This window comes from Carassius auratus, chromosome 36 (genome assembly GCF_003368295.1).
Source record: "Carassius auratus strain Wakin chromosome 36, ASM336829v1, whole genome shotgun sequence".
NCBI lineage: Eukaryota > Metazoa > Chordata > Actinopteri > Cypriniformes > Cyprinidae > Carassius > Carassius auratus.
This window is the reverse complement of record NC_039278.1, coordinates 10,515,456-10,531,101: the sequence shown is the minus strand read 5'-3', so window position 1 is coordinate 10,531,101 and position 15,646 is coordinate 10,515,456. Positions and strand designations below refer to the sequence as shown.

Genomic DNA, 15,646 nt, shown 5'->3' with positions numbered 1-15,646 from the left:
ATGAGAACAAATATTCATTCTTTAGAAATGGAATCACCAAAACAAATTACTGGAGTAATTCTTCTAGAGGCTTGCAAAACAGCCCTCGGCTTCTTATATTCGCTGAGAAAAGAGCCTCAGGCTGGTGATGCTCTTCCTCTCAGCAGCAACTGCTATACTCCCCCAACAGTGCTCTCATGTACTTCACAATTACCGCAAAGAGCCTGTTGTCTAAAAACAGGATCTTTGAAACAGTGATTGATACCTAAAGAGAAAAAAAAAAAATACACACACGTTTGGCAGGGGGCAGTGATTCGCAGGCAACATAATAACATTATGCTTCTCCACAAAAATGATACATAATTGTGAATGACTATAATTGAACATTACAGTTATTTTAAGGAATATTGAAAGTGGGACGACTGGGTGCCGTTTCATAACACTTAATGCCGTCCTTTACAATCAAGTGGACCCTTTCGAATCTATCAAGCCTGGAAATGGCAAACATTTAGGCTCAATGCACCACTGAACCGTAACTTTGAAGTGAAATAGAGGGGAAGAAAATATATATATATATAATTTTTACAGTGCAAGATCAAAGAAATTTGACAAACAAGCAAGCTCAACAACACTACTGTAGCATCGGTAGTCAAAGTGCATAAATGGTAGGTTTGCTGAATAATGAATTCACATCTCATGCTTGAGAATCATTTATTTGGTTTCAGTCTAAATCAAAACACAATTCTCTATTAAATTGTGCACCTGTCAGCTGATATAATATGACATGTGACTGTTATTGGCTCAATCATTACCATTAAAAACTTGAAAAGGAAAATGTCAAACAGATTTATAAGTGCCTTGCAAAAAAATTTTAGCTAGACTTGATTTTACGGAATTAAAAATCCCACAATGACAAAGAGAAATATATAGTCCCTGTAATGCACAAGCTTACATGTATACATTGATGAAAAAAGCCTTTATGAGGACATGGCTGCTTTATAAATTGAACATTCTGCACAAAAACATCATAGTGGGCACTGCTGGTATAATAATTATGATGAGGAAGCACCATCAAAGCACAGCCTGAAAATGACTGTCCCATCAGTCTCTGCACAGACAAAGTGGCTTGCAATGAGAAAAATATTTCAAAGTTCTTTCAACATGACAATAACAGCAAAAAAAAAAAAAAAAAAGGAGTCGGCTCTCAGTTGCCTTACATTAGTCGTCAGGAATTCAAATATTTTTGTGTTACGGCTCCACGTCACGAAGTAACATTTGCATAAGGTCAGCACACGTTTTACATCACCAACTTGCCTGCCCACAAACACGGTCAACTCTGTATGGTTAACTTTATTTTGAGAAAACCGTGAAAACGCTGTAAACTACGCTGTGAGAAGATTTGTTTTATCAGATCCCATAATTACCAGAAACTTGTCAACACTTGACACTTACCACTGAGAAACCTCCTGCTCCAGTCGTGCTTGTGAATCAGTCTCTTCAATCAACCAGACAAACACTTCATCATCACTCTTGCTCAAATTGGTAAGGTATAATCCATACCATCTTTTCTATGTATTGATAAATCTCCAGGGCCATCCCTTCATGCAAATGGACGTTTATTGCCCGACACGCGCTGTGTGCAATAGACCAATCCAGAGCCATCTGGACCAATCAAAAGGACTACACTATCTGACCAATCACAGCAGTGAGGGCTCACAGAAAAGAGGGTTTAAGGAGATTGATTCTTTGAACTGCTTCACACGAATCATTTAGAAATTAGGTAAAATAAAATGTATTTTCTGAGACAACTAACGTGTTTTTTGACCTTGCATGCATGTAAACCTTTTTTAAGCGACTCATAAAACAGCATTAGCTACTTTAAAAATTGCAGAATATGGACACTTAAATGTCATGTCCCGTTTAAAAAAATCAAATAAAAAATTAATTTAGTCTGTGGTATCTTCAAATACAGTCATGGATGGAACATCTTGTAAACATTTAAACTAATCAACTGGAAACCATTCAGTTAGGCACAGACGTTGGACCATAAACCTGTTGCCTCCATGAACTCAAGGAAACACAAGTACACATGATAGGTAGCCTACTGCCTGGAGTTGGCAAGAAGAATTTTGTGTTGACTCAGACTACATTTATGTGATAAAATTTTCAGTAAAACCTTAATATTACTCAAATAAAAAGAACAGTTTCCAATTTCTATTTTACAATGTAAATTATTCCTGTGATGCACAGCTGAATTTTCAGCAGCCATTATTCCAGACTTCAGTGTCACATGATCATTCAGAAATCATTCTTATCATAATAATATAGTCTTTGTTGAAAACAGTTGCGTTGCTTAATATTATTGTGTAATTATGATTATTATTATTTTATTTGATAAAGTTGAAAAGAAGAGCATTTATAAAAAATAAAAACTTTTAAGCAGTAGTGTATACAATACCTGATGTAACTGCAAACTTGCTCATAACAATACTTCTTGCAATAGTACACACAACATTCACAAACTTTTTTTTGATGCAGTTCATGCTACATACAGTGAAAATGCAGTTCATGCTACATACACCCTAACCTCAGCCGTTAAAGACAAGACCAGCTTGTTGCTCTCTTTTTACTTTCCTTTAAAGTGTTCCCATTTTCAAAGCCAGGAAGCAGTTTTGTGGAACGATGATAGAAAATTGATTGTGAAATCTATTTAGTGTGGCTATCGATTTCCCTGTAAGGGGAAGGAAGGCAGACCGTGCGAGTAAGATAATAGAATATGGAACGTGGGAGCAAGAGCCCAGAAATGGGAAGTGACACTGGTTAATGGAGTAAAACTGGGCTGTTTTAGGTGGGGCATGAGAGTGTGTGCACGTATATTCATGTGAGAGGTCCCCACATCTACAATAACACTGCATTTAATAACACTGCATTTAGCTCTGCATTTCAGTTCATCCATATTAAAGGAACAATTGATGCAAAAAAAAGAAAAGAAAAAAATATATATATATATTTGGTCCTTATTAACTCAATCGAATATTGTTCCAAATCAGATGTTCCAAATCAGCTGTTATTTACCTACAGAACACCAAATGAAACACCAAATAATTTGTTAACATATGGAGGAAAGTCATACAGGCTGGGAAAAAATAACACGAGTTTAAAAAAAAAACAGATTAAAAATAATTTTTGAATCAACAATTCTTTTAAAATTTATTATTGAATGGGAAGATTTCCATTTCGAATAAACACTGTTCTTTTTGACTTTCTATTAATCAAAGAATCCTGGAACAAAAATGTTTTATGGTTTCCACAAAAATATTAAACTGTTTTCAGAATTGATAATAGCAAAAAAAAAAAAAAAAAAAAAAAAATCCTGAGCATCAAATATTATATCAGGCTCTGACTGGAATAACGGCTGCTGAACATTTCACCATATATGAAGATGGAAAAAAAGTTAATATGTAATACATAATTTAAATGTAATATTTCACAAGATAGCTATTTTTTGTTTCTTTCTTTTTTACCACATAAATGAGGAGACTGATCCCAAACGTTTGGTACCTTTAAGTGAAAGGTGTACTCACTTTCTGCAGCAGCATGGTTAGAAATCCCAGACCTCTTCAATTGCTGTTTCACATCACTGGACAGACAGATTTTGTCAATGACTTGTATTGAAAAAGGAAAGGAAGTCAGTCTGGAAGAAGAGCTCAGAGCAATGAACACACACAATATTGACAAAACAATGAGCAGTTAGACAGCTGTGAACACATCACTGCTACAAAAGTGACCATCGCTTCCTTTAAAATCATCCAGTTATTTAAACAGTCTGGCCATAATTACTTTATAATAAGTGAACACAATGATCTGTCATTTCTCCTGTGTGACTGCGGTACATGACTTACATTCAATGCATCAAGCTATTTCAGGATTTATCATCAGGAAAATCTTATTTAATAAAATTCACATTATTGTCTCTGCATACATGACAGCAACAGATGACTATTTGAGCCTGGCTGCTCCCCTAAAAAAGAAAAAGAAAAAGAAAAAAGGGTAATAAAATGCAACAGCCTGAAAATTCTACCAGGCAACCTGGACACATGCAGTCAAATCATTGTTTCACGCATTGTCAATACTAGTTTCTCAAACGCTACATCTTTCTTATTGCCACAAACTGTAAACAATTTTGGAGCGAGTCAATAATGAAAATATGTCAGTCTGGTCTAAAGCCAGTGTAAAAACAGCATTTAACGGAGGAGAGACAATGGATAAACCATAGAAAGAAAGACTGATAAATAAACTTTTTTTTTCCTTCGTCATGAGATCAAAAATCATGACAAAGACAAATGCAAAAAGCTGGAAATGCCAAAGGGTATCTAACTGCCTCCTTCTACAAGCAGATTGAGCCATTTATGTGTGAACCTACTGTCAGTTTAACAGATTTAACCCGATGGGAGGCCCATTACGGCAAAGGCCTGAGATGGTGAGAGATTAGAGGTGCGATTAGAGGAAGAACTCAATTATCCCTCAGCATGGGGACTGCCCTCTCAAGACACTTCCATTACTGATTTCCAATAACATATGGACAAGTCTGATATACAGAAACAAGCAGAATTTCAAGCAGAGTTATTGTGGTTACACAAGCTTCAGCCACTTTACTTTTACATTTATGCATTTGGCAGATGCTTTTAACCCATGAACAGTAAGATTTCAATGCACAGAATAATGTATTATGAAAGAACTGCTTTTATCTGTTGAGAATATAAACAATTTATATAAAGGTAAGGTTACTCAAAAGCTTCAAACACCAGTCAAAAGGCAAGAAAGCATCATGTTACCACTAAAGAGTTCTAAAGATCATTTAAACTGAAAGGCTGTTACTGCCACCTTGTGGTAGAAAAAAAAGAAACTTACCTTTTTTCTTTGGTAACCTGAACTTCTACAATAGATTGCATGGCAAAGCCTTTAAAAAAATACGCAAACAAAAAAAAAAATTGCTCTATTAATGCTCTGTAATAAATTGGCAAAATAAATTGAGACAAAAAAAAATGAACAACAGCATTTATTTCCATTGATTATTTATTTTATGGTTTAAAAAAAAAATACTGTTCAGATTAAATCTGAGCAGAAACAAGGTTGGACTAAAACACACTAAACAAACAAATAAACTTCATTATATAATTGCATTGTTTTAGGATTAATTTGTTTTTGATTCCATACTATGAGGCATAATGGCAGTGAAATAGCAGTGTTTGCACCACACATAAAAAAAAACAAAAAAAAATTAAGATACATTTAGATTGACATCCTCATAACACAGCATTCATTATAAATAAGCAAATCTAGCCTTATGGGTTTAATGCGTGTGAAAGCTCTTTACCCTCTAATGGCTGACGACAACAGATTTCCTTTTCAAAGAGCCCTCGATGCACTTAAACGATGCACAACAGACTGAATCCGCTTTGTAACAGGAAACAACACCGTGCTAAGGCAGAGGACAAAACCCCTAAAATCCCATATAACAGAAGTGCTCTGATAAATTCGACTTGACTGCCATCAATATATTATTTTGAGAGAAAAAAGAAAGAAAAAAAAAAAAGTTACGACACACTTTGCTTTCAAAACACTTCCACAAAAAAAAAAATATTGCCATCTGTAATACAATTAGTTTTCTCTGTGACTGGTCATCCCATTAGATGTCATCTACCAAAACTAAAGTTTATAAATAAATAAATAACCCTGTGTAATTCACTTAAAGCACCTGTCCAAAGAACAACCCTTCACCAGGTGTACTGAACATCACACTGGACTGAATGTCTGAAATACGCAAGTGGGAAAAAGAAAAGTTCTTCTAATATAAAGTCTATTCTTCTTAAAGTAAAACCAACGTTCAAGTACTCTGAAAGGACTTTTAAATGCACTTATAGCAAAATGTCTGGTGTGTTTAAAGTAGTAAAGTTTAGGATTTTAATTGTTTATGCAGGCACAAATACTGAAGCCATGCGATTCTTCTGGGTCTATTATTATTTTAGACCCATGATTTTTACCTTTCCACTCTCAGTAGCAAATCATGGTGGCTAACCCTCTCCTTCACATGACAGAAAGCAGATGTAAAGAAATTTGTTATGCATAAATAATTGCGAACCATCAATACAAGCCCACATTCTTTAAATTACATTCTGTACATTATATATACACTTGATTTGTAATACAATATAAATCATAGATACACTGTACTACTACACTGATAACACTGTGCTTTCATTTTAGCCCAGAAATGGTTTGTCAATTTCTCTGCCGCCTTCTGTATATGTACAAATAAACAATTTTAAAAACTAGTATATGAGTGTGCATTTATAATACATGCCTTTAAGATGCTTTGGTCATGCTATGAAGGTTTTAATGACCTTCTGTATAACCTGGCCACAGCCTGGGCAAGGAGCATGAAATTTGTGCAGCTTGCGGGCACAGGGGAAACAGGTGATCAAGTGAGCTGTGCGGCCGTGGATGATGTTTCCGTTTCGGGGCCGCACTCTGCACAGCTTGCAGGGTTCCAATATGGCCTCTGGTTGGCATTCCGTCTCCATGTCTAGCGTGTCCTGGCTGTCTCCCTCTGAGCTCTCCTGTAAGTGGTGGTGAAGCTGAAAAGGACCCTTTGCTTTAGACGAAGAAGTGGATGATTGGGGGATGTTTCTAGAGACGTGGTGCGAGGGGAGGACGACTGGATCAGACACAGTCCTAAGGCAGTCAGGCATGTCGATTCCATCATCCTCCTCCTCGTCTTCATCCCTCTCAGGACGTGAACTGCAGATGGGGATGTCTGGCACGGAGATGGAGTGTACAAGACGAGGACAATCCTTGTACCAGTCTTTCCGCAGAGCCCAACAGCGCATACAGTACCGTTGAAGAGGGGTGTTAAATTTGCGGCACTCTGAACACTGCCACGCATCCTGCCAGAAGAAGAGCTCATTTGATTAATATATGCCTTCCATGTATGTAGAAATATTTTATAACATAGATAGAAGAATATAAATAATATATTTATATTTACACACACTCAAAAAAAAAAAATCATTTAAATAATACCCTATAAATACTAATTTCATTATACTGCAAAACTGCAAAAATTTGGGGTGAGCATTAGGGCAGAACGATTAATTGCATTTGCGATAATGTCGCAATATGAAGAAAAAAACCCGTGATTTTTCAATCGCAGAGGCTGCAATTACACTCGATCACGTGACATGCGAGAGTAAAGAGGTTCACATTACTTAGTTTGCCCTGCATATGTGGTGCGTTTTTTTCCATGATTATGTTAATGGATTACAGCATTCACACTGCACACATGGTTGTGTTTTGACCGTGCGTTTAGGAGTGGTGCGTCTGCAGCAGTGCAGACATCGTTTCTGCCCTGAGTCTATTTTTGCTGCACTGCAAGCACTGAATTAAAGTAACACCACATTGTCTGCATAAATATGAATATGCATTCACACAAAAATGTGGTTATTACACCATAAATGCATATAATTAAAGTCTACTGTGTTTTATATTCAACACATTGGATATGGCTTTTTGCCTAAGTTTAAAAGAAAAGAGCACTTTTAAATAAACAAATAATTTTACATTTCTTAAAGTTCTTCATGAACCACAGGATTGCTTGTCATAAAGACTTAAATGCAAATAAGAAAAGACAGTAGAGCTGACTTTTTCTGTCAATGGTAAGTTTTAATTTAGCAACTTAATATATAAATCTAGAAGTAAATGCAAAAGTAAAAAGCGTTGGATAATTGATGAAAGATTGTATTACTGTACTGTGTAAAAAAAGAATCACAATGTTGAAAAAGCATTTCAAGTAATAAAGTTTGGACTTAAAATAATGGATACATTTTGTATTTATGGTAAACAGCCACAGATCAGGAGCAGACTCCTGTGTGAAAGCACAGTCCGTGCTACTTCTTTACCACACATGGACTACATACAAACTCCGAGCATGAGTGAATCTCACATACAGCTCAAAAAAGTTAGTGAAAATTACACGATTGAAAAAAAAAAAACACTACCACAAGAGTCACCTAAGAGAGGATTCATTTTCAAAATGAATATTGAAAAATGAGATTCAGGCCCTGAATAAATGTCTAAAAATCTTGATTGGGTCATCACTAGAAATAACTCTATACGATAAACAGCAGGCTTTAAAAAGATCTATATCGGTGATCAAATTGGCAGATACTGCTTTCTGTGATCGGCCTCAAAAATGATGATCGGAGCACCTCTAGCCTGTGTGTGTCCTATGCCTCCACAGACAGCATGAAACCCACAATAAATAAATAACAGAAAGAATAATAATATTAACAGTTATTCTCTCTATGCCATTGTTCAATGTTTCAAGTGATGCAGGTGTTTTTTTTCCTTGTAGGTTTTTTTTTTTTAAAGAAAAAAAAAAAAAAAATACATATTGTTTAGTGAAATTATTTGGCGCAACCAAAAAATATATTGAGAACCACTGGTCTAAAGTTGTCCGTGATATCACTCGTAGGTTTCCGAAAAGAGTTTTTGAAACCAAAAGTGGGCAGAGTGGGCCATTGCCATCTTGGCAGCGCATCACCGCGTTTCACTCTGGGGTAATCGAAAATGGACAAAAAGGAGGGAGCTGGTTGCTGAAGCCACGCCCACCAGGTGCGACAAGGGTGACAGCAGGGCAATCCACCAGTCACTCTAATGGCCACGCCCTTAATTATGCAGAACTTTAAGGCTTAATTTAAACCGATGAGTTATAAATTTTTTTTTTTTTTTTTTTTTAAATCACCCCCCTCACAGTTGTACTTAAGGGCAAAACTAGATATTATAGACAAAAATACTTTTTTGCACCAGGCTGTAAACATGTTTTTTTCCTGCTGTAAAGTTGGGTATTTTAACATGGGGAGTCTATGGGATTGACTCCCTTTTGCAGCCAGCCTCAAGCCATCAGTCGATGAATTGACGTTTAAGTCACTTACTTGTTGGCTTAACAAGAGAGAGCGGGAGGACGCCGCTCAGGCAAGACTCAATCCTCTTTTCAGCTAAGACACATGGAAACACTTGGAATTTACAAAAATGCACCTTAAGGACCCTCAGACTCTGAAGAACCTCAATACTAAGCATCCTGTTTAAAGGAACACCAGCTCTGCTCATCACTTCAAGGAGTACCATCCCAAAAGTAAAGTGTGAGGTAGAGTTGACAATTCTGCTTTTGCTTTGTCATTATGGTAAATGGAGTGTAGATTGAAAAAAGTAATTTAAAGCAGTTTAACATAAGCTGCTTCACAACAAAATGTGAGAAAAAAAAATGAAGGGGTATAAATATATATACACATATACACACACACACAACCACCCACCCACCTGTGTGGAGATCTCAGTATCAGTGTCATCACTTAAACACTGGGAGTCATCATCCTGATCGTCTTGCATCTGAAAGTGAAAATGATTTGCATTTAGCTGGTTATGAGGACTCAATTATCTGAAACAATACAGTCACTAAAGAAGAAATTGAAAAGCAACATTACCTTCCTTTCATCTTTATTATCTTTCCCAGTCTCCTCTTCTTCATGTGGAGATTCCGCGTCACTTCCCTGCTCCAGCACTGCCTCCTTCATCTCCACACTCACTTGCTCGCTCTCTGCTTCATTCAGGAACCAAATATCATCTGTGGTGTCAGAAACGATGGCCGTATCCTCGTCCTGTCCAGGAGAGAGCTGTTCCCTCAGTCTAGTTGTGTGACGGTTTTACTACACTGACTTAATTCAAATAAAACTACAGAGGATTTTTTGTTTTTCTTCATGAAAATGGCCATATGAATTATGATCTGGGCATCATGCCCTCTTACTTGATTGGTGTGAATATCAGTTGAACCAATGCTCGGGCGATTGTAATTACTTCGTAGGTTACCCAGAAACCACCAGGGCAAACCAGAAAGGTCCCACTCTTCCAGAGTAACATCCAGCTTTGGCCGTTTGCAAGCAGACCTAGGCAAGCCATCTGAGGAGTCTGTTAGGATAGATCAATATCTGATCTTAAAAAAACATTACAGTTGCAAAAGTTGAATGATAATTAGGATATTCATTACATTGGCTAAAGTGTGTTTGGTAGTTCACGCTGACCTTCATCAGAATCACGTGGCCTGCGTTGTGAGCAGCTCTGCATGGCACCAGTGGTGGAACTACCAACAATGAGAACTTGTCCAGAGCTAACCGAACCACTGGAAACCTACACGGTAAGGGAAAAGTCAAATCAGCACACAGCAATGACAGGACACTTGGTAGGACAGCATTCCTTCACAGCAGGTGCCCGTAGGTGTGGCAACAAAAGGTTAAATTCTCATAAGTAGTGGGAGGGGAATATATAGGATGTTTCTGCTTAGAATGGGTCACAAATTATGGAGATATTAGACACCGCTGCAGTTACAAGTGCAAACAAAGTAGCAACAAACAAGTAGACCTGGTATCTAAATTACATCTAATTAATAATAATACCAGTTATATATATATATATATATATATATATATATATATATATATATATATATATATATATATATATATAAATAAACACATCCAATCAAAAATAACACTTTTCATATTATTAGTTCATATTATTAGCATAAATCACTCAAAACCTTTTGATTTAAAGTCCTGTGATCAGCACAAATACATGACAGTACCAGGCAACTCATCCCAGACTGCTTTTCCCAAGCCAAACAAACATTCTGCCAAATCACAAACATAAACCACCATGCCCATGGCGTTTAATATGGATGGATGGATGACAAAGGAGACAGGGTAGAAAGGGCCAGTGAACTGAGAAGGAAGCTGCAGTCCTACCGAAAGAAACAACGATGCAGAGAAGGAAACTCTGAGCGACAAACAGAGACAGGTACTCTGTCCCCCAGCAGCCAGGCCCATGCTGGTGGCTTCTCTGGAAGGACCACCAGGCAAAGCCGGCCGTGGGGAAGTACAGAGACGGTGCCACTCTGTACAGATACGGCTGGTGGAGACAGCTGCTGCCCTCCCCTTCATGGCAAACAGACTACTGATCATGATGCAATTATATACACAAAAAAAATGCATAGTAGCAAAGGTCTGAGCAACTACAATGGAAGGAATGATGTGAAAGCTTGAGAAGACAATACAGACAAAGAGAAACATTTATTGGAGCATACTTTTTTTTTTTAAGGTAAAAGCGGACAAATGTAAAAGGCTGTGAGTGATGTATCCCAAAAAAAACAAACAACCCAAAATCATCTTTAATTCATAAAAAATAAAATAAGAAAAGAAAAATACATCTAATAATCAAAATGCCCTGCACATAGCACTTTTTCCAGGCTTTCATTTAAATGGAAAACACAAGTGCCACAATTAATCAATAACTTCGATTTATCATGATAGGATTCATTTGATTTTATGATCAATTGTTTGCCATGAAGAGGAGTAACAGACACTGTTTCTCTTGTGCACCATGCTGTAGTTTTACCTGACCAGGATCTTCACTTGGAGACTCATTAGAATCCTTGCCGACTGAAAGATTCTTTACTGCATCTGTATTTCAAATAAGACATAATAACAAAAACAAACAAAAGAAAAAAAACCTGCCCTTATAATGCCTAAATCTGTGGTGGAAAAATTCTCACATTCAGACACACCTCAACATTAAAGGTGGGGCTAATCAAAATGCAACAGTAAAAGGGCTAAATGACAGCATGACAAGTCATTCAAGATCATTCAACCTCTGGGAGATCAAATTCAACAACAAGAAGGGTGGACTTACCCGAATTGTTCAAAATAAATAAATTCTTCTTCAACATCTCATATACAGGACTATGAAAGGAAAAAAAGAAAGACATAAATACCTGGAATGTGTTGATTTCTCTAAATAACACGAAAAGGTAAGTGACAGAGCTGCATCAGCCAGGCAATTAAAAAGCTGATTTATTGGATATATTGAGGTTTTCAGAGTTAGTTGTTAAAGGGGTAGTTCACCCAAAAAAAGACTGTCACCATTTACTCACTCATTTTGCTCTAAACTTTCTTTATTCTGCAAACCATAAAATAAGATACTTGGAGAACGTTGGTTTTAGTGATCACCGACTTCAATTTTATTATGCGATTCGATTTAATACATCGCACAGCCCTAATATGAGTTACTGTTCTCTTACATTTATCACCTTATTGGTAGTTAGAAGCTCACCTGGGGTTCTTAACGGAAAAGCTTCCCACTTCCAGTAGCTCTCCGAGTGGGTCATCTTGACAGTGGACGATGTGCTGTCTCTGTTTGTCATAGAGCTGCTTCATCATGATGTACTGACCTAGGTAGTGCATGACCTAATCAAAAACACTCATTATTAAATGTAAATTATCAAGCTGTTCAAACTCTTAAGCACAAAGCACAAGTCAATCAGCAGAGGTACCTCTTTAAGGGTAAACACCTCCTCCTGAGCACCTGCTACTCTCAGGATCTGCAGTAGCGGAGGTTTAGGGTGGACCTGCAGAAACAAAAAAAAATACATTTAAACCTATGAAGCCTATTATATCATATATACATAAATGTCTAAGGCCTCTAAACCAGAGATCCTCAACCACCAGGTCACAGCACAGTACTGGGCCACTGCAGCGTTCTGGGAAAAATATGTATAGATATGACACTGTTATTTATTGTGCATGAATGATTGTTTTAACTAGTCTGTATTTTCTTATGTTGTATGCTATTGCTATGGAGTAGCAATTTGACGAATCTATTGCTTTAAGTTAGATTACTCTTATTTTCTTTATTTTTATTTGACAGTATAGTTTTTCCATATTCAAAATATAAAATAGGTCGGAGACCTCTGCTCTAAACTGTAAATTAATCATAACATTTCTGAGGGTCTGGCTGCAGACTTGCACTTGCACTCTCAGACTTGTACTCTCAGACACTTGTGCTTCCGCTAGCGACGTCACTTGCAGTCTTTATTTAATTTTTTTTGTTCTATTTATTGATAACTTTGTTTTTAATCTTTCAACATTTTACAACATTAGCCAGGTGGTGAAGACAAGAAAAAAAGTCGGGGGGTGTAGTGGATCTGCCGTAGAGTCAATTGGTTGTTCTTGGAGATAGCGGGTTAACTCCGTGTCAGCGCGCGCACTGATCGGTAAAGGGGCAGAGATTTCAGACCTCCGTTTATTAAGGAGATCTGTCACAAAACTCATCATCCTCACCAACGTTTTTTGAGTAAATTTCAAAGCCGCACCCACCCGCCATCCGCTGATTGTTTTGCGGTCTATGGCAATGCAATGCTTTGCTGATGCAAGCCGCAAAAAAAAGCCATTGTCTGTTCTAGAATGGATGCAGCAAAGATATTTAATGCTAATGTATGAGGCATAGGCCTACGCTGAGTTTCATTTATGATGAGATGCGCTCTAGTTCACAGTGCAGTGCAAGTGAACGCGGCGCGCTGGTGCTTCCATGTCACGGCTATCATTGTCTGCTATATTTTCTTTTTATTTATTAAAATACATGCAATTGGTTGATGAAACATTTATTAAAATTAAGATAAAATTGTACAAAACGAAATTCGTTTTTAAGAAAGGTTTTCTACAAAGCAAAATTTTATGAAGTGGTAAATATCATGTCTGACGATTTACAAAACTTCATTAAGTGGTAAAAACCATGTCTCCCGATATACTGCGCATATTATGATCCTATCTAAAAAATGAAAATTATTTTTGATAAAAAATGTTTGTAAAAAATATTTTAATGACACGGTTTTGGCGGTTATAGAGTTCTAATGACGGTGTTCAACTATAACCGCCGGTCTCACGGTTATATACTAACTGTCACACCCCTAATGTTACGGTTGACGAATTCTTTCATACTTTTCTGGACTTTGACAGTGTAACTTACTAGGCAGTCTATGGGACAGTAAAAAGCCTCCCGGTTTTCAAACAAAATTCTATCTTAAGTCAAATTTGTGGGTTTGTAATGACATTGGGGTAAATGATTAAGTTAACTATCACTTTCAGTAGCGTTTTTTATCCATATTATTGGAAGATAAAGTGACAATTGATATTTATATGCATAAAAGCATCACTGATTTACATTACAAGCTATTACCATGTTGCTAACTATATTATTTTCTCACGATATCACTAACTTACATCATGGCCTGATTAAATATGTCACAAAACATACAGCACATATGCATTAACAATCAAAAATATATTTTGACTTAAGGTTCAATGAACAGTATATATATATATATATATATATATATATATATATATATATATATATATATATATATACACACACACACACACACACACACACACACACAGCGAAGATTTTCATTTTTCTTATTATTTCATGCGTCAGGCTTTCAATGGGTAAGTGAACTATGAAACCACAACAATTAAAGTTATTATATAGAAGTTACACATCTATTGCTCACCTGAGTCCCTTCCCCTGGAAGAGTCCTGCATGAAGAGCTTGACCCCGTTAACTGAGATGATGATGATGACGACAATGAGGTCATGATTGACTTAAGAACTGTGAGGAAACATTTAAATTCAGAACAACGTATATAAATAAATAAACTAACGTCAATGTATTTTCCTCAAGTGTAGCCGCCAGTTAACGTAAAAACAAACAAACAAGCATTTCTGTGCCATTTCACGCGCATAGGACATGGTGGAGACTAAACTGACTTTACTTACCATTATCCTAGAGTTGTGATAGTTGGCTTAAATGTTAAACGTTACGTAAAATAAATTATCCGAGGCTGAATCAGGGATGCTATGCTAGCGTGCGCGAGCTACTAACGCGCGACATTCAGACCCAAAAAAAGAGCCGTTAACGTTTAAACTAGACCTCGCGTGGTCGTGCTGGTAGTGCATTCACACTCACCGCGTTATCTGTGAACGATTACATGGTTTTCAGTTGTTAAAGAATCAAGTCTGTGCAAAGAAAGGGAGAAGTGTGTGGATTTTGAGCAGTTGCAGTCAGTTGTAGTTGACGTGGTGTACGTCGTCATCGGGGTTGCCAGACCTCACGCGCAGTTCCCCTTTTCTGATTAAAAAAGAAACTCAGTTCTTGGTTGTGCCCTAACGGAGGCGCTATGATGAACTTTACTGCAATTCCACATCCATTCTCTGAAATAAATACCTAGTCTACTTTAGCAGATAGGTTATTATATATATTGCGTTCTCACGATTCCACTGATGGCGTCTTTCTGGTCCCTGCATAACTTATTAATATTGTTATCATTGCTCAAAAAATAATATCCATACCTTAGATTATATAAACGTTATTTATCCCTGAAGGGATATTAAATTGTCGTGGAAGCACAATACTACAAAAAAAAAAAAAAAAAAAAAACACTTAGAATACAATACAGTACTGTGAATACAAGACACTAACACAGTTCTCTCCTAGACAGATAAGTTGTGAAGTCTGAAAGCACCGAGCAGGATACCATTCCTTTAAGCAGCAAGGCTGAATGAGCCTCTTGAAGCTGCTCTTAAAGGAACATTCACCCAAAAATGCTTTCTTATGTTGAACATAGAATAAGATATTTTGAAGATTGCTGGTAATCAAACAGTTGGCAATGAGCTTATTTTATGGAAGGATTGAAAATCATTGTCCACAATTATTGTTTAGC

At 36.8% G+C, this 15,646-nt stretch overlaps 1 protein-coding gene across 7 annotated transcripts; it reads right to left on the bottom strand.

Annotated features, from left to right (window-relative positions):
- Positions 1–5,041: 5,041 nt before the first annotated feature.
- Positions 5,042–15,115, bottom strand: LOC113055222 (protein Mdm4). 7 transcript variants are annotated; one of them, XM_026221315.1, is made up of 12 exons: positions 14,703–15,115; positions 14,438–14,535; positions 12,591–12,625; positions 12,419–12,493; positions 12,199–12,332; positions 11,779–11,828; positions 11,485–11,549; positions 10,116–10,221; positions 9,842–10,002; positions 9,522–9,710; positions 9,358–9,426; positions 5,042–6,926 (listed from the first exon to the last, which is right to left on the bottom strand). In XM_026221315.1, the coding sequence occupies exons 2-12, from the start codon at positions 14,466–14,468 to the stop codon at positions 6,360–6,362; spliced, it is 1,482 nt and encodes a 493-aa protein (XP_026077100.1). In that variant the 5' UTR covers positions 14,469–14,535; positions 14,703–15,115; the 3' UTR covers positions 5,042–6,359. The 7 variants fall into 7 exon arrangements, with proteins under 7 accessions (XP_026077100.1, XP_026077101.1, XP_026077098.1 ...); XM_026221316.1 differs by having other exon boundaries at positions 14,893–15,115; XM_026221313.1 differs by lacking the exon at positions 12,591–12,625 and having other exon boundaries at positions 14,893–15,113.
- Positions 15,116–15,646: the final 531 nt, after the last annotated feature.